Below are 20,130 nucleotides of genomic sequence, written 5' to 3'. Positions count from 1 at the left end.
TTGTTGTGGGCCCAGAGCTCCGGTCTGGACCTCACAACAAACTCCAACTCCCAGAATTCCATAGCCTTCAGCCAGGGCAGTTAAAGCTGGACCAAACTGGGTTATCTTTCCAGTGTGGATATAGTAGACACTTTTCTAATGGGGCATAGGCAAATACATACTCTCGTATATTCACACCTAGATTTGAACGCAGCACATGGCCCCACCGGGAAAGATGCAACTCCTGCAGAGAGGGCAAGGGCCTGATGCCAATCCCCCTTCCCTTGGAGGCACCCCCCTGACTGGGTTTTGTCTCTGAGCCCCCCCAATCCCTCTCCCCCCTTTCTCTTGGTCTTTGCGTCAAGAAGCGCAAAGCAGGGACGAAACATTCCTGCATGGCGTCAGTGTCCCTCCGATGAAAGTGAAGAGGAGGGTGCAGAGGGAGAAGGAGGAGGAGGAGGAGGGCCATCATCAGGCGTTGCCTCCAAAGCCAGGGCTGCCTGGCGTCCGTGACATCAGTCCCCTGCTCCCTTATATACGTCGGGGATGGTCCAGGGCTCCCTTTATGGTCCAGAGGCAAAGCGGTGCCCGATCTCTCCCTCTTTCCTCTCTTCTCTCAGCCCCATCTCTCTCCCTGATCTCTCTGGCTGAGCCGCAGCTGGTCCCTTGTTGCATGGACTTTACTTTTTAGAGGGAGAGAGCCAGAGAGAAAGAGAGAGAGTCCGAATGGCAGCGAGGAGGATGCTGAAGATGCAGCTGGCGTGCGCGATGCTGCTCGCCTTCGCCTCCTGGAGCCTCTGCTCAGGTAAGCGGCTCTGGGCTTCCCTTCTCCCTCTCTTGGGGTCCAGTTGCACCAGTTGCACCTTTAAGAGGCTTTGGACTTCAGCTCCCAGAAGCCCCAACCAACAGTCTGGAGTTCTTTAAAAGGGGACCACAGTCTTGGGGACCACTGCTAGAGATAGTGCACTTTTGACACAGCTTTCATTCCATGGCCCCACCCCACAGCATCTTGGGATCTGTAGTTGTGTGAGGCACCAAGCCTTCTTGGGCAGTGAAGGCTAAAGACCTCGTCAAACTGCATCCCAATGCATTCATAGGATGGTGGCTGTTTAAGCAGTCTTAAGGGGCTTTTAAACAGAAGCTGGATGGCCATCTGTTTGCTTTGATTGTGAATTCCTGCATGGCAGGGGGTTGGACTGGATGGCCCTTGGGGTCTCTTCCAACTCTATGAGTCTATGATTCTATGACCTTGTCAAACTGCAGATCCCATTTCATTCATAGGATGGGGGCTGTTTCAGCGTTGTCAAGCCTGCAGAAGGCTAAAGACCTTGTCAAACTGCAGATCCCAATGCATTCATAGGATGGTGGCTGTTTAAGCAGTCTTAAGGGGCTTTTAAACAGAAGCTGGATGGCCATCTGTTTGCTTTGATTGTGAGTTCCTGCATGGCAGGGGGTTGGACTGAATGGCCCTTGGGGTCTCTTCCAACTCTATGAGTCTATGATTCTATGACCTTGTCAAACTGCAGATCCCATTTCATTCATAGGATGGGGGCTGTTTCAGCGTTGTCAAGCCTGCAGAAGGCTAAAGACCTTGTCAAACTGCAGATCCCAATGCATTCATAGGATGGTGGCTGTTTAAGCAGTCTTAAGGGGCTTTTAAACAGAAGCTGGATGGCCATCTGTTTGCTTTGATTGTGAGTTCCTGCATGGCAGGGGGTTGGACTGAATGGCCCTTGGGGTCTCTTCCAATTCTATGAGTCTATGATTCTATGACCTTGTCAAACTGCAGATCCCATTTCATTCATAGGATGGGGGCTGTTTCAGCGTTGTCAAGCCTGCATTATTTCTACCGTGTAGTTGCACCCTAAGAGGGGCTGATTCTCAGGAGCTTGGCAAGCTGGAAGGTGAAGTAGGTCAGGCAATGCCAGCGGTGGCAGCACTGAGAGAAAGGAGGAGGTTCTGCCCTGCAAGAGGGTCAGTGCCAAGAGTCAGGAGCCCCTAAGAAAAGTGGGTTGCTTTGGAAACGTCTTCAAAGAAACTACATTTGGAACTGTTAAAACGTTTTTTTTTAAAAAAACTCACAAGTTTGGAGAAACTATGCAGCCATGTGCATGAGATTCTTTGGAAATGCCTACTGTCCATCGGCCATTTATTTTTTGAATACACTGTTTGTCCACTGTATGGAAACAGGTAGCCTGCTGTAGTATCTCCATCAAGGAAGAGCAAGAGTTTGGGCAAAGGGAAGGGAGGCTCATGGAGGTGGAAGGGACTCCAGGGGGCATGTAGTCCATCCCACTGCCAGATGGACCAAAGCGACTGAATAATTAGGATGGGTCAATATGTCAAAACAGATAGTATGGACTATCTTAAGACAGGTCATTATAGGGCTGGGCAAAGTGATCACAGAATCACAACTTTTGAAGGAAACACAATGGGCACGAACTGCAAAAAGTCCTGGTCAGAGGCAGTTTGTTATTGTGTGCTTTCAAGTTGTTTCCAACTTAATGGCAACCCAAAGTGAACCCATCACAGGGCTTTCTCGGCAGGTTTCTTCAGATGGGGTTTGGCCTTGCCTTCCTCTGAGGCTGAGAGAGTGTGACTTACCCAAAGTCATCCAGTAGGTTTCATGGCTCAGAGGGGATTCAGATTCTGGACTCTAGAGTCATAGTCCAACACTCAAATGACCACACTAATATATACTCATATTTCAGCTGAGAAAAGCTGAAGCTTAAAGGCATAACAGCGTCCATGGCAAGAGTGAATGTTTCAAAACTATATTTGCTTTTGTTAACTTATCAGAAATCTTTGCTGATCTACAGCAAATCACCCAAAGATCTACACATCTGTCTGTTAGATCTGTGCTTCTTAAGCTGTCTGATGTGGAGGACTGGCAGGGTTTTCCCGGTAATGTGTCAGGGACCAGTACCATATTTATGTCCATTGATTCTGTCCCCCCCCCCCCCCGAAAACTTCCCATGACAGTTATTAGCTTGCAGACTGACATCAGTTCACTGACAAATATACCATATGATGAAATATCCTATGAGTCTAGCAATAGATGCAATTTTGAAAATGGGAAGCATACTTTGAAGCTCATCCGAGCTATAGGCTTATTTAGCAAGTTACTTCCCTTTTGGTACAATGGTGTAATAATAGAAATCTGCTTTAGAGATTTTTTTGGAGAATTGATACATACCAACTATCTGTTGTGTCCTTGATTGTTAAAGATGGAGAAGAATGCAAAGCTAAGAGATTTTCTTATCTCAAACTTTACACAAGGTTTACTGAAAGAGCAAGCTGCCCATCTTTCCAGAGCTGATATCCACTGGTGGTTTTTCTTTCATGTGAAAGAACAGTTATTCTGAGAGTGCATGGGGAAATAATGGTTTGAATTAATATAGGAACAATTATCTGGAAAAAAGAGAAAATAAGGGTATTTGTCTTATATTTAATCAACCTCTCCTCCTAAAAATAAGTTTTTATAACTGATATTAGTTTTCCTTGTTGCTGTTGTTTTCATATCCCTTCAAGTCAACTCTGATTTATGGCAATCGTATCATGGGATTTTCTTGCCCAGATTTATTCAGGGGAATTTGTCATTGCCTTCCTCTTAGGATGAGAGAATGTAACTTGCCCACAATTCTCCACTGGGTTTCTATGCCTGAGGATTTCAGACCTTGATCTTCAGAAGTTCTAGTCCACCTTATCATGCTGAATCTCTTAGGTGGTCTAAAAACATATTTTTAAAAGGAAGAAAACAATTTTGTACTTTCTATATTGTAAAAACAAAATACAGATTTGATAGTATGTCTTATTATACACAGAAATATTAAACTACAGTGTGGCAGCTTTCCATGAGTTCTAGAGCAATTTATTAATGTTCAGAAATATTTCAAGGAGGAATTTAGAGAAAAAGCTCCACGGTTCAGATTCAGCATTCCCATGCCCAGCTCCAAACTGTATAGTGCATGATTCAAAACCAAAATGTGCATGTAATGTGAAATCTAAATGCTTGTGTCTTAAATACTAAGGAAGAGAGTGTGGACAAAAGGAAACATACAGCACAGTTACATGACAAATACTGAAGTCCCTTTTAACCCAGTGGGATTTATCAAATTCTGTTCTAAGATGTAGCTGATGAAGTTTATTTCCAAATTATATTTAGGATTATATCTAACTTTCAAAAATTAAATACCATTACCTGGGGTGAAAAAAGGTTTTTTAAAAATAAACAATTGTTATACAGGCTGCTGAGCAATTTCACATATTTGGACACCAGAAAAATCAAGATCATTACTTGGATGTAAACTATTTCATGTGACTGTTGGAAATACATTTATATTCACATTTTATTTTTAATTACTGTAATGTTAAAACTTTAAATGTGTTGCATAAAGAATAGCATTTGATTCCTGTTAAAACAACACTTTCTTCCACTGGCATAGCCTTTTGGTTTTGGAAATAGGAAAGGCACTGATGTTCTAAAGTTGAAGACACGCTTGTTCAAAAATACTAGAACACTCTTATTTTTAAATCTTGATTATCCTGAGTAAAACCTAGAAATCATGCATTCTTTTAAAGTCTATTGGTTCAAAGATGAGATTAAGTACATATTAGTGGAACTTGGAAAAGAGTTTAAATTCACTTAAATCATACCTTTTGCTTTCTATGGAAAGTCCAAGGAACACTGAAGATTTCCCACTAAATTCATTAAGTTATGAATATGGTCTCTTAGATATATAACTGTAGGTAGAACTGAACAGTAAGTGAATTGGAATAAACTATGACAGGGACAAGCTTTCCTTTCTGTAAATCACAGGGAATGATGTACAAGAATGGGAAGGTTGAAGATAGTTATAATATTCCTAAACATAATTATTTTTTCACAATTAACAGGATGTTCAGCATTACAGAATACATAGGCAGTTCCAAAATGTAGTCTTTTTATTGTTATTTGTAGCATTGCCGCGAGCATGTTTTCATGTGCTTTCATGTATTCTCAATCCATTTATTTATCTATTTATCATTCATTGTTGCAGTCTGCCCAGGTAAACCTTTCCGTAACTTTTCCTATTTCCTATATTTTAGTATTGTACATTGTTCACCAAATGGTGACATCCATATGGTCTGAAGTACTTGTGATGTGTGTGTGTGTGTGTTTTTTTTTTTAAAGGATTTCTGGCTCTTTCTTGCCTTTACAAACAGATACATATAGCTAAGATTTTTTTTTAATCCCATGTATTTATGGATAATTACATGTGTCCAAAAGCTCACACACAAAAAAAGCCGCAATGGAACCCATTTCCACAATTTTAGTTTCTATGATTTGGTACAAATAATGGAAAGTGCCACGTACATCAATGCTGTAACAACATCAACAACAACGACATTGCATAGCTTTGCTAGAAATTAATATCCTCAAAATATTTTGAGCAAGGACTATTTTTCTTGCTATTCTCACACCTACAATTAATCTGGTTTTGTTAACAATAAAAAACACTGGTGTAGACATTTTGGCAAGACAATAATTGTATATTCATAGAATCATAGAGTTGGAAGAAACCACAAGGGCCATCCAGTCTGACCCTCTGCTATGCAGCTACACACAATCAAAGCACCCTCAGCAGACGGCCATCCAGCCTCTGTTTAAAGACCTCCGAAGAAGGAGCCCTACCACTCTGAGAGGGTGTGTTCCAGTCTCAAACAGCTCTTACTGACAGGATGTTCTTATTAATGTTGAGGTGGAGTCTCTTTTCCTGTAGCTTGCATCCATTGTTCTGTGTTTTTCTGGAGCAGCAGAAAACAAACGTGCGCCATCCCCAATATGACATCCCTTCAGATAGTGAAACAGGGCTATCATATAATCTTTTAACCTTCTCTTTTCCGGGCTAAACATACTGAACTCCCTAAGTCACTCCTCATATGGCATGGTTTCCAGACATTTCACTATTTCAGTCGCCCTCCTTTGGACACGCTCCAGTTTCTCAACATCCTTTTTGAATTGTGGTGCCCAGAACTGGACACAATATTCCAGGAGGGGTCTGACCAAAGCAGAATAAAGTGGCACTATTACTTGACTTGATCTAGACACTATACTTCTATTGATGCAGCCTATAATCATGTTGGCCTTTTTAGCTGCCACATCACCCTGTCAACTCATTTTCAAGATTCCTACTTCTCTTTCACATGAAGTCTCATTAAATCAGGTGTTCCCTCATCCTGTATCTATGCATTTAATATATTTTTTTTGCCATAAGTGCAGTACCTTATATTTCTCCATTTTGAAATTTATTTTGTTAGCTTTGGCCCAGCTTTCTAATCTATTACAATCATTTTGAATTTTGATCCTGTCCTCTGGGGCATTAGCTGTTCCTTCTAATTTGGTGTCATCTGCAAATCTGATAAGCATGCCCCCTATTCTTTCATCCAAGTCATTGATAAAGATGTTGAATAGTACTGGGCCCAGGACAGACCCCTGTGGGACCCCACTGGTCACTTCTCTCCAAAATGAAGAGGAACCACTGCTGAGCACCCTTTGGGTTCAGCTGGTCAATCAGTGACTAATCCGTTTAACAGTTGAATTGTCTAGCTCACATTTTACTAACTTGTTTGCAAGAATGTCATAGGGGACCTTGTCAAAGGTCTTACTAAAATCAAGATGACTACAGAACTCCCTTCATCTATCAAGCTGGTAATTTTATCAAAAAAGACAGACAGAAAGAAAGAAAGAATGGGAAAGAAACAGATCAGATCAGTCTGATGTGACTTGTTTCTTTGAAACCCATGTTGACTTTTTGTGATTATGGCATTCCCTTCTAAATGTGCACTCTTTGTTTAATGACCTGCTCTAGAATCTTTCCTGGTATTGATGTCAAACTTAACTTAACTGGGTGATAATTGTTGAGATTCTGTTTTTTCCCCTTTTTGAAGATGGGAACAACGTTTGCCCTCCTCCAATCTGCTGGTACTTTTCCTGTTATCCAGGAGTTCTCAAAGATTATTGCCAATGGCTCTGAGATTACATTTGCCAGTTCTTTTCATGCCCTTGGATACATCTGGTCACGGAGAATTAAATTCATATAGATTAACCAGGCATTCCTGTTCTACCTCTTCACTTATTCTGTTCTACATTTCCCATTTTGTGTCCTCCACTCCCTTTTGCTTTTGTGAGAAGACTGAGGCAAGGAAGGTGTTGAGTAGTTCTGCCTTTTCTCTGTCCTTGTTAGCATTTCGCCATCTTCTCAACATAGTGGCCCTACCATTTCCTTGTTCTTTTTTCTTTATGTTTATCTATATGCTACAAATAATTTACATCACAGTCCCACAAATAAGAATTAGAGACAATATTGTCTTGGTTGTGAATGTGGGAAACTCCTCATAATCAGCATATTAGCATGCAAAAGGAACTGATAGCACCTTTGTGTGAAATTGAAAGAAAGAAGCTAGTAGCATGAGCTTTCGTAGACCTGAGCCTACATCCTCAGATGCCTAGGGTGGACCCTAGGCATCTGAGGAAATAGGCTCATTTCTATGAAAGCTTGGGCTACCAGCTGCTTTCTTTCAGTTAGTCCCAAAGGTGCTACCAGATTCCTTTGCATACTGATTTTCCAGGCTAATATGGCTACATCTTTAAAGAATCAGCATATTGTTCATTTTGTAAATGTTTATTATCCTAAACCAACATTTTATTTTTCAAATTACATTAAGCATCCTCATATATGTTTGCACATTTTGGCCCCAATCCAAATGAAGAGAGTTGCTATTTGAACCCATTCAAACCAACAGGACAAGTTCTTTGCAACTAGGTTAAATCCCCTTGTTTTGTGTCTAGGATGAGTCATATTTATCTCCACTGAAATTAATGGTGTCATGAAATCATGACCAATTTATGTTGTAATTATTTCAGTGAGCCTACTCTAAGTATGAATGCATTCAACTCATGGTATTTAATGGGATAAGGAGCTTTATTCTGTGTATTTCTATTTAGAAGTAACAATGGTTTTCAGCAGAATTTATTCTCAACAAGTGTAAATCAGAATGCAGACTTAATCACAACTAGCCTTAGCTTCTTGAGACCTCAGAATTTAGATGTGGTGGAATGGATGCATGAAAACATCAAATTTCTTCTGCAAGATCATTTTTTATTTTTTATTGTCATGTATACTGCCGGACAAATTCTTCCTTTGGGAAAAATACTTGAAGACTTACTAAGATGTTAACAACTGTGAAGCACCTATTTGAAGAAACCACTGACCTTCTGAAAGTGTAAATCTCTTTTCATTTTACTCATTACTGGTAAAAAGTAACTTCATATTTATATATAATTCCTCTTTTTCTTTCTCCACATTTTTACTCTTGAATACCAGCATTTTTCACAAAGGTCTCCACTGAAAGGATGTCTAAAATGTCAACATGCACCTCTTTTTACCGGTGGATAGGCAAGAGCTGCCCCTTCACACTTTATACATTCAGAATATTCCCTACAAATGTAAAATAATTAAAGCATAAAACCTAATCCCATTCCACAAAGTCAGAGATTGCCTTCTTGCCTTCCATGTTGGTGATTGAGCCTTAAAATGCTGCCTTTGACCAATAATAAGTGGCTTTCATGACTAAACTGCCTTTTCCCAGAGAGACTGTATAAATCAAGGAGCATATATTAAAGAACAAAACACTTGCTAGGCATTTATTTTAGCCAGTGCTTAACCCTAAAATCCCTTTAAAGGATAATCCTAAATCCTACATGCTGAAACCCAAATGCTAGTGATTTACAATGAAATAGTAAACATATGTTTCTGATTAACTTGCAGATTCAGAAGAGGAAATGAAAGCCTTAGAAGCTGATTTATTGACCAATATGTATACATCAAAGGTAATGCTTTTTTCCTCCCTCTCCACCTCCTTTAGTCACAAAATGCATATATTCTCACTGCAAATATAGATTTTCAGTATTCAGTAATAATCCATTAGAAACTTAAACATTTGTTTCAAGGTGGGTAAGAGTTGTTTTCTAGTTGAAATACTGGTGGGAGGAAATGCATAGGATGAATTGGATGGAAGTTAATCTCTATTCTTGATACATTTGTTTAACAGTAAGTGTGGAATTATGATGTAAATTTATTAGTGGAAGATAAAGTTATAGTCAGAATAAACCTGATGAAAACTAAATTGACCTTATGTCACATCACAGTATCAGAAGCTATTCTGGGTTGAATTTGCACATTAAAGCAGGAAAACTGGAAACTTAGCTTTATCCAAGGTAAACTTGATGAGCATCTGAATAAGAGGGGAAAAATTAATCCCATCAGTACAAAATCAGTGAATTAATTTGGAAATTTATAATTTAATTTGGAAATTGGCCCCTTAATTTGGAAATGTGGTATTCTTTACATCTGACTAAGATTTACAGCCTCAGCATCGTACAGGTGACATATCAAAATGTAGAACACATGCTATGACAGGCAGGTCACCAAAATAGTTACCTAAATATTTCCTTCATTTGTGACTTTTGAAATATAAGCAACTGTTTAATACTTTGCTCTGAAGGACTTATTGTACAGACTAAAATTAGGATCATTGAAACACAATTGGCCACATGAAAGAGGAAAGAAAATAATGAATTTCTTTTAAGGTATAGCAAGTTATAGTCAATACTATCATTTATAAAAAAAATTATTTGGTCAGCACTTGAAATTCATATTATCATAGCCTGTGATCCCCCTCTATCAGACTAGGACCAGAATCCTTTTACTTATGCTAGCAGTTGTACTCTTTACACATTTATATAGGAAGGCATCAAGTACCCATTTTCTGGATAGTGTTCCCCATTCTCCATACATACACAACATTCAGCTTAAAGGTTAGTTGGTATGACAACACACCTCTGCCAGAATGTCATTCTTACTTCCAGAAGCTGGAACTGAACCGTGTCTCAAACTTGACATCTGTCCTGTGGCAGCTAGTGTCCATTTTGGTTAGTGGGTTGGAAGAAAAATCAGCTAAAGAAAATGAGGCCCAGTGTAACAACAATCTCCTCAGGATACCTCCTCAGAACACCTCTGCTCAGGAACATATCTTTTGAATCCAACTTCCACTTCAGATGTTTCTTTAAATCACCACTTATATTGTAAAATACTGTGGGGTGTGTAAGCTTCAGGACCTGAAGCAGGGCTCTTTGGTGTCATCCTTTTAACAAGAATTGAAATTTCTCAGCTTCCCCCTGTAGACATTTCTGAGATTTTTCTTTTTCCAACGACCACAGGAAAATTCAGAAAGCGTTTTGCTGACCAACTAATTGAATAACAAGACCAGACATAGAGAACTGGGTTATAAAATGGGCAACTTTATTTAACTCAACTTATTTAACAATGGCCTGTTACAGACTGCCAAAATAAAGCTGCTTCGGGTCTCTTTGGAGGTATGCTGTTTAAATGATGCATGGGTCCTAAGAGTCCGGAGGTCGCGCCAAAGCCACACTCCATTCCTATGCACTGGAGTGCAGCTTTGGTGCAGCTTCCAGATTCTTAGGATGCATGCATCATTTAAACAGCATACCTCCAAAGAGACCCGAAGCAGCTTTATTTTGGCAGTCTGTAACAGGCCTTTATTTCTTCAAGAACTGCAAAACCAGGGGGGAGAACCTCGTGCGGGAATAGCTGGCGGATGGTCTGCTCCAAGACCAATTCCCGAGGTTCCAAAGGGCGAAAACACCTGAGCCCCAAAGGCAATACAGAAGTGGGTTGCTCCCCGGCCGGCCCGCATCCAGAAGGCCATCCCAAGACTCCCCCATTTAACTCGCAAGGCTTAAGCGAGGGTTTAAATCTCAGGCCAGCCCCAAGGCAAGTCTCTTTTCTTTTGCGTTTAGTCACCAGACATAAACCTCAGTTCCAGAGACCTACCTTCACCATTTAGGAGGGTGCCGAGGTGTTCACTGAAACCTCTATCTCCCCCTGCCTATGCATGAAACCTATTTATGACCACAACCCAAGCCAGTTGTCCAGGTCCCCAATGAACAGTGTAGGGTAGACAAAAAACCCTTGGAAAGGGTAGAAAATTCCTACCTGGCCCTGAAATGACCAGAGTTAATCTCACACTGCAGTTGAGGTGGGAGGGTGGGCCAGCATTTACGGCAAGTGACTGGAATATGAGCAGGCGAGCCTTAAACAGGTTAACCCCACCCACTCTCTTGTTAACGGATTGTGGAGCAGGCCATTTATTTTTAAACTGTTGGTCTCTTCCAATGAGAGGCCAGCAAAGTCTTCTCCCCAGACCACAAGGTCAGGGAGATGTATTCTCCCATACCTCTCCACCAATAGGGTGACATATTTTGAAAGCCCATTTGCACAGAAGTCAACTTTTAAGAGGTGTAATGTAGAAGATAGAGAATTCTGTTGCACTTTTATCATATTAGCCTCTTTGGACTGATATTTTGAAGGTCCCTTTGAAGCAATCCTTGTTGGAGAAGGTGGTGAAAGTCTCAGAAAGTCAATTCACAGTTTCAGTCCTGACTGAGAAAATGTGTGTCATGAAGTGAAGCAAATAACTTCTAAGTGACTGCACCAATATTTTTTAGCTGTCAAAATTGATGGGGGTGGTGGTGAACAGACACCATAAAAGGAAGCAAAAAGTTTGAGCTTGTGTATCTCATAAGCAGAGATGAGAACTGATGATCAAAAGATCTAATTGACACTGAGTAGCATTTTTAAAAATAATAATAAAGACAACAACAGACAAAAATAGTCTTGTTAGTATTCTCTGAACTAATCCAAGATAATGCAGTCCTAGGCACGTCCTAGGGAAATGAAAAACAACAAAACAAATTGTTGGCAGAATCCCCCCCCCCTCCATATTTTAAGAACATATAAACATCCTTGTTGGATCACATCCAAAGACATTCTGTTCATACATTAGCCAATCAGTTGATTATGGGAATCCCACCATCAGAGCAGGAGTGCAACTGCACCTACTCTATTGCATTGCTAGCACTTGATATGCAAAAACATACTGCCTTTGATATCAACTCTATCTGCTTCTGCATAATTATACACACCTCTACTAGCCCCAATCCCAGTTGCCTTTTTTCTACATGAGGTAGCCCCAAATGTTGAAATTCACCCCCAAATGTTGAAATCAACTGATAGGTGACTTGAAGGCATGGACACATATACATAGAGATGGAAAATTTGTTGATTCATGGTGAATTTCATAGGGTTTTCTTAGGGAAGGAATACTTACAGGCAATTTTGCCAGTCCTTTCCTCTGAAATATAGGTTACAGCACCTGATATTCAGTGGTGTTTTTCCATCTATGTACTAACCATGGCTGACCCTGCTTAGCTTCCAAGATCAGATGGGAATTGGTGCCTTTAGGGTATTTAGGCTTTTCATCTATGCAGAATCAAATATTTTTACATGCATTCTTCACATTGCAGATTTCAGTTTGTCCAGTTACAAAACTCTTTGAACATTCCTATCTCTCACCCCTTCAGTGATCTGTTTAGTGTTCCTACTTCTAATTATTCTTTTAATTTATTACTTCTCTTTTTCCTGAACAATGTAGCTGTCTTGTGCTAACACTGGATGGGCTTGGCTATGTTTTGTCAATCTGCATGCCTTGTATGAGGAGATGAAACTACTGAAAAATTCAAGTGAAAAATGCTTTGGCTAATTACATTGGTTGGATTTCATCTGGGGAACAACTAAGCTGAATAGAAGGTGTTCTTGATTCAATCAGTTGTCATCCTTTGCTGTTATAATGTGATCATTTTTCCTACTTAGAGCAGGAGCTCACACGTTAATTACTGATCTTCAGGCTTTATGTGCCTGGTTAGTTTCACCTTCAGTGCTTACCTCAGCAATACTATTAACATTTTAGGATATAGAGAAGGTAAGCTTCTTAACATCAAAGTGAAACTCTTCACTATCCCAGTCAAGGTTTTTGATAACTGCTTAACATTTCATTGAGTGTTGTTTGCCTATTCCTTTGAAAAAGACCTTAGCTTTTCAACTTTGTAAAGCACAGCACATTTCATCTAGTAAGTGTTCATTTTCCTACTGCTGTGGAATTGGATAGCAGACATTTTAATAGAAGCCTAATTTAATTTTTTTAAAAAAATTAGAAGGCTTAAATCTACTCTTCAGTCCTAAATCTATACAATACGATTATCTGATAGGATCACATTCAAATATTAAGAGATCTCTATTTCCTAACCAATGAATGTTAAAAGTTGACTATTTTGGCTTATTTCACCAGAAATGGTCAGCTAGCAACCATAATCTAAAAGCCCCAAAGTGGGTATTACTGAAAAAATGCAAACAAATAAAAAGTGAAAGGTCCAAAACACACTGCAGAAATTATCCGGTCTGAGACCTCTTTAAGAAATGATGGTGTCATCTGTCATCCACATGAGGCTTTGACATTTCCTCTGAGCATAGCAAGAATCCCCACAGTACTGGCAGAGATCTCACTTTTTCCAGCAGTAATATATTGTTATGACATATCTCTATGGTAATTCAAAGCGAGTTGTGGCAGTTTTATCTTGAATGGACAGATAAGATCCACTAGTTTGACAAAAGATCTGCTTCTGGAAAAGGTGAAATGATTTGTTGAAATCTGCCGGAAATTTGCTGGAAATGATTTGTTGAAATTGAGAGAGACAATTTTCTCCATTTTTAAAATATTATTTTAGGGACTCTGTCATGAGGCCTACCATGATAGGCTACAAATGCACTTCAGAATTTATCATTCCACAACTATAGCTAAATTTAGGGAGTTGTAAGAGACTGAGCAGGAATATTTGCAAAGCTTCTTGTTCCCCTGAAAAGCATGGCAGCAACTGATACAAATGTGTGGGAATAAATGTAAGGGGTGGGGAAAAGAATGACTGTAGAAGTGGGGTGGGAAATTGGATAGATTTGTGTGGCAGGTGGAAGATTAAAATCATTTACCCATTTGTTGTCCCAAGAAACAAGGATTTAAATTAGACATTGAGAAACTAATCATTAACTTGTTTGCTCTCCCACATAGCAATTTTCTGAGAGATACATCCTTTAGCAACTGGTGTTTCAAATTTAAGCTCTTGTTTATGTTTGAACACTAAAGAATTTGAGAATACTCACAATCTTTCTTATCTTCTGTGATAAAGCATGTGCCAACATTTCAACAGTCTCCTTTCCCAGTTGAACAAATTGAGTGCTGTAAGATTTTTCACACCTTGGTACTTTTTACAAAACTTTTCTTTGAACACATTTCAACACATTTCCTCAGAAAACAGTATATTTTCTATGAACTATACTTTCTGACCATAAAATGTTGGTTTTATGCAAAGCCATTTTTTCCCACAAATAAAGTTTTTTCCTCTCAAAGAATCTCAAAACATGACCAAAATTAATTAAAATGCACTGAACTCCCACAGTCCTGCACCAGCAAGGAGAAAGAATTTTGCAATGCTCCCTTTTTTTTAAGTGTGAGGCTCTTAAAAGTTTCAGTTTAAGGCATATCAAATTGTTGTTGTTGTTGTTGTTGTTTGTCATCTACTTTTCTTTCCAAAATTGGGACTTGAGGTGGCTCATAATTTAAAAACACAATATTGCTAAAAACATAAAAAAGACAGAACATTAAAATAGGATGAAATTATCTCATTGAGCATGCCTTTGTAAATTTTGTGCTCTTCAAATGTCAGTACTGTGCACCTCTGAAATCTGTGCCCTAGGTGGATGCCTAGTTGGCCTAAGGATGGCACTGGCCCTGTTCTGCATTCAGAAGTCCAATGATAGCCTTGCTCTAATTTTATTCTGTTGGAATTTTATCAACCTGAGTGCAATCTGATCCTTAAAAACATTTGTCACCCAGTGAAGGCATGTGGATACTAGTCATGACAGAAAGTGGAGATATCTTTCAAATTTTTAAGAACGGCAATCTTACAGTCATTATTGTTAGTAAAATAAGAATACAAATGAAAGGAGTTGTAAAACAATTCTCTCTTTCACATCCAGCTAAAGTGTTCTGATGGACAGTTTGCAAACTGTTCAGGGCAAAAATAGAGAAGTGTGATGTTTCTAACTTTGGGAATAGGCTAGGTGAGTGCAAGATTTGGACTCAAGGTAGCTTACAAAGTAAAATGATTGCAATGGGTACAATCATATTGGGTTCTTCTTCTTCTTCTTCTTATTATTATTATTAACCTTTATTTATAAAGCACTGTAAATGTAACCAAGAGTTATACATTTGTAACTGCTTTGTATTCATTATCCATATATATCAACTCATCTAAGGTGTGTGTATATGTGTGTAGACAAAAAGACCAGTCCAGTACAACCAATAACACATTCTTTTTGTCTTAGATTTCCATCCAGCATCTCCCAACCACCATAGATTTCTCTCTATTGCTCATTAATTTTGAACATTTACCTAGAACCATAAACAAGCCTGTAGTTAAAGCTATCCTCCAGCCACCAAATCTACAGAGACCACTGATAAAAACTATCCTAAAAACATCAGTCATCAATCCAGGAACACACCATTAAGATTCAAAGTGTTGCATCACCTACAAATGCTTAAACAGACTGTCACTTTGAGGACTACAGTATAGTTGGCAGGACCTACTAAACAACACATCACCTGCTGCTCCTGCAATGCTATTAATGTGATTGAATGAAAACATACAGGATATCATATACTGTGTGTATGCAAAACAACCACAAGCCTGCATCCATGCTTCAGCAACCATAAGTCTGCAATCCTGACAAAGAAAATAGAGCAAGCAGTTGACAGGCACTTTAACTCTGAATATCACAGCTTTTCTGATTTGTCAATTTCTTTTTTTTTAAAAGTTGAAGTGCCTTCTCCTTCAGACATTTTTGACATTTTTAAAATATTGACTTAAGAGCCTAACACCACGTGGTCTCAACTTAGAGGATCATATTATCATGCAGCTAAGTTTTATCTTTAACAACTGTGGAAGGTGGAAATCCTGTTCTGTAGATTTTCCCAATCGGTATTTTTACTGCTGTTGTTAACTGCCATAGGCAACCCCATGAATGAGAGACCTCGAAGACACCATATCATCAACAGCCCTCCTCAGGGTTTGCAGGCTTATGGCCTTGATTCCTCTTTTTCTACCACCTTCTATCTTATCAAGCATTATTGTTTTTCTAGTGGGCCAAATCTTCTCATGATAGGTACTTGGCTTGAAGCACAAAAGGTATGAAAGGGGAAAAAAACACTAAAAAATTATCAGAGTAAAACTGCAGAGTGATCAGAAACAGAGATTAGATTTTTAGTTGGAAGCTCATTTGGTTGGAAGATAGACCACATGACTTCTTAATCTCATCTAACTGCTTAGACCTCCATCATGGTGATCTTTTGTCTTTCCCTGTGCCAAGTCTTACCCAGTACATTCCAAGTTACCCTCTCAAGTAAATCCACATGCAATTTAACTTCTCAACAGCCACAGCTCAGTTGTTTTGCTTACAGTATGTCGAATTCACTAGTCTGGCTGTGGTTTTGGAGCTCATTGTTCCATAGTTGCATCATCAGAATCATCAGGTTTCTTTTGTAAAACTTGATTTTATAAAGTAAATTGTTTAAATGGTTCAGTGTTATCATCATTTAGAAAACAAATATAGCTGATAAAATGCATGAGAGCAATCTCGCCTGCCATTTTATTTGTATTATTTCAGTGGAGCTATCTATTGATACATGAAAGACCTTTACACACTAACTGTGCATTTTGAATCTTTCAGGTAAATAAGGCAAAGCTTCCTCAGTGGAAAATGACTCTTCTAAATATTTGTGACCTCATTAGTAACTTAAATAACCAAGAAGAGACAGCAGGTGACACAGAAGAAGATGACCTCATGACAAGGCGACCACTTCCTGCTACTTTTGACAGTTTCACTTTGGAAGCCATGTTGACACTATACCAGCTTCAAAAAGTCTGTCGCAGCAGAACTTTTCAACATTGGGAGGTAAAACCAGATGTTAAGGTATTTGGGGGCCTTTCACACTATACAATAATTGCACTATGATTCTTTTCTAACCACCATGGCAACTTCCTAGACAGTCTTCAGTGTTGCAGTTTAGGGAGGGCTATTTATAGTTTTTAGCCAGAGAGCTCTTGTACCTTGCTGAATTAAAATGCCAGAATTCAATTGCAGTAAAAATAGTATCATCTGCAATAACTGTGTAGTGTGAAAGGCTCCTGAATACTCTACTTTTGTGTTAACATTGTTTATATTATTATAGAGGTGCATTTTCATCCATGCACTATACAAATCCACCCATTTCTATTGTGTGTTGGCTCTGTTAGGTTATAGTTACAGACAGGCCAAAATAAAGCTGCTTTGAGTCTCTTTGGAGGTATGGTGTTTCAATGATGCATCTGTCCTAGGAGTCTGGAAGCTGCACCAAAACTGCACTCCAGTTCTTAGGACTGGAACATGGCTTTAGTGTGGCTTCTGGACTCTTAGGGTGCATGTATCATTTAAACAGCATACCTCCAAAGTGACTCGAAGCAGCTTTATTTTGGCCTGTCTATATCAGGCCAAAATATGGAATTAAAAGTTACGGTAATGGACACCATAACTTATTTTTAAAAATAGCTTTGATGAATTTATTATTTTTATTTTAAAATTATTTTGCCTTAATGGGCCAAAGACAAAGAATTTATTGAGCAATTGCTGTGCCTCATTCATGGAATTGTTTAAGAGGGTGTAGTCTAAAGCAAGGGTAGAGACAATGTAGCTCATAGGCCATGTGTAGCCAGCGTAGTTCAATTTTATGACTCTTTCAAGCCCCTTGAATCTCTTACAAGCTCCTAAAATATTTTTTCTTTTACAAAATTAGCCCCCAAAGCCCCAGATGACTCAAAACTGCTTCAAAACATAGCAGTTTTATTTCCCCAAAACACTAAGGCCCTTCCAAAACACTCCCCTCTCAAATTATCTGTGAATAAGCTTCAAATGAAGCTGGAAGTGATATGTTGTCACTCCTGCTGGTTTCAGACACATGAGTATAACTCCCCAGCCAATATGCAGGTTAAAAATGACTTCTGGCCCCTTCACAATTGCCTGCCTCTTGTCATGAGGATTATGTGTTGTACTTGCAACCTATATTTCACATTCTCTTCTTCTGTCTTTTTAAATAAAATCTGTTAAGGAGAAAAAGCTGTCATAGCTGCTGAATCCCTCTTAACAGGTGGGGCTAGCATCCATAATTTGAGTCTGAAGCTTCAGATTCTGTACTGAGCTACAAGCAGAATGTGTAAAGTAATGGTAGAAAGAAAGCATATCCTTAAGTTTTGCAAGTTATTTATGTGTTCACACATAGAATATTTATAAGAAAATTTTATTTTGCTGTTCCATTGCGAATACATCATGCACAACAGCCTGAAACAGGGTGAAAAAAGCAATACAATTTCAGGATATTCACTGAATAAAATAATATAAATTAAAATAAGAGGTTTAAAAAATACAAAAAGATCTTAGGTGTGTGTTTTTTTAAAAAAACAACAACAGAATAGGTTTAACAGGTAAAAGTGCTGGCATAAAATTCTTTTGTTGGTGGTGTGTTATCTGTCCTCTAGTCAAGTCAATTCTCCAAGACCCCTTGTTCTCCACTGCTCTGCTCAGATCTTGCAAATTCAGGATCATGACATCCCTGATTGAGTCTATCCATCTGGTGTGCTGTCTTCCTGTCAACTGAACCTAAATACCCCCGAAGCACCAGATCCCATCTGAAGCTAAGCAGGTTTAGCTCTGGTTAGTACTTGGATGGGAGACCACCAATGAATACAAAGTGTTGTAGGCTATATTTCAGAGGATGAAACTGACAAAACCATCTCTGAGTATTCCTTGCCTTAGAAAACCCTACAGTATACACACAAATACACACACAGTGGTGTGAAAAATGTGGTTCCCAATCTGTTTTTGTTGCTCTTGAGCCTTCTAGGTTCCCCTAATCACCACCTTCCCATAGTTAATTGCCTCCTTTGACCCCTCAGCATAACGTAACATCAAAAATACCAATTTGTGAAACCAGAAGGGACTGAAGTCTATGTTTCCCATGTGAAAGGCATTTTGGCAATTCATATGGCACCATTTCAGTTCTTACTCAATAAAAACAACTACTACCAATGAGTAAACAATGTGTTACACTGGGGGAAAATAACATTTTTATTTGAAGTAGGGGAAAGAATGTTATTATGTCTTCATTTCCCCCCAAAGTACCATGTTAAAATATATAATATTTTGATGCTAAGCTGTAATGACTCTCAACAGTATATATAAATTGAAGCATGCTTCAACATGCACATTAGCTGTGCCTGAATCAGGGTGACTGTTCTATTGTTTACAGAATGTAACTGTTGTATATCTATTGATTTTTTTCTTATCATATAATTTTAACTAAGCTTAGGTGCTTAGCAAAGGTTTTTGTTAGCTCTCCTTACCAAATATTATTCCATATGTAAGCACTGATTCCATATTCTTTTCTTCTCATCACCAGTTATTTCAGCAAGATATTTATGACCCAGATAATTCAAGCCAAGATAAAGATCTGATGAAGAGAAAAACACCTTACATTCTGAAACGGCAGGTACATGTTAACAAAGCCCGACGACCATACATACTGAAGAGGAATTCATATTACTGACCCAGCAATTAAAGTAGTGTTTAGTTTTGAGTAACTGTGCTTTATGGTTACCTAATTTCAACCTTAAATCTTATTTGTGTGGAAAATATATTATGAATCGTGATCAAGATGATAGCATAATTGTGTCTTCTTTTTTGCCACTGTTGTTTCCTGATTGTGTTTTTATTCCTACTTTAAATTAACTGGACTAATACATTTACAAATAAATCTAGTTTCTAAGCATTATGCATTGTACACCAATGAGAATTTTAAAGAATTGGCAAGAATGCTCACTGCAGAGACTTCAGGAAATATAAATACATTGTTGTGCAAAACATTCAAGGTTGTTTCATAATTCAAAGTGTGATGAATTATCTAGAGTTGGTAAGCAAGTAAATGGCAGTGTAAAGCCTTTTAGTATTCATGATGTTGAATTATTCCCATAAATTACTATACAACTAGCATTTTAAAACCCTTAACACTCAAAATCCATTTATATGTGGATTCAGCTCAAAGACTGAA

At 38.7% G+C, this 20,130-nt stretch overlaps 1 protein-coding gene across 1 annotated transcript; it reads left to right on the top strand.

The window, feature by feature from the left end:
• Positions 1-447: 447 nt before the first annotated feature.
• On the top strand, positions 448-19,913 carry NTS (neurotensin). Its single transcript, XM_089524006.1, has 4 exons — positions 448-784; positions 8,790-8,851; positions 16,722-16,946; positions 19,483-19,913. The coding sequence occupies exons 1-4, from the start codon at positions 706-708 to the stop codon at positions 19,627-19,629; spliced, it is 513 nt and encodes a 170-aa protein (XP_089380132.1). The 5' UTR covers positions 448-705; the 3' UTR covers positions 19,630-19,913.
• Positions 19,914-20,130: the final 217 nt, after the last annotated feature.

This window comes from Sceloporus occidentalis, unplaced genomic scaffold, assembly GCF_023333645.1.
Source record: "Sceloporus occidentalis isolate IW3139 unplaced genomic scaffold, rSceOcc1.0.p SCAF_5, whole genome shotgun sequence".
Classification (NCBI taxonomy): domain Eukaryota; kingdom Metazoa; phylum Chordata; class Lepidosauria; order Squamata; family Phrynosomatidae; genus Sceloporus; species Sceloporus occidentalis.
Note: the sequence above shows the minus strand (reverse complement) of the source record. Positions and strands in the feature narration are given on the sequence as shown.

Bases quoted from the DNA above. Each gene is read 5' to 3' on its own strand.
- NTS (XM_089524006.1), top strand. From the start codon at position 706: ATGGCAGCGAGGAGGATGCTGAAGATGCAGCTGGCGTGCGCGATGCTG. The intron at 8,852-16,721 runs GTAATGCTTTTT...TGAATCTTTCAG, and splicing joins CCAATATGTATACATCAAAG to GTAAATAAGGCAAAGCTTCC. The intron at 16,947-19,482 runs GTAAAACCAGAT...TCTCATCACCAG, and splicing joins GAACTTTTCAACATTGGGAG to TTATTTCAGCAAGATATTTA.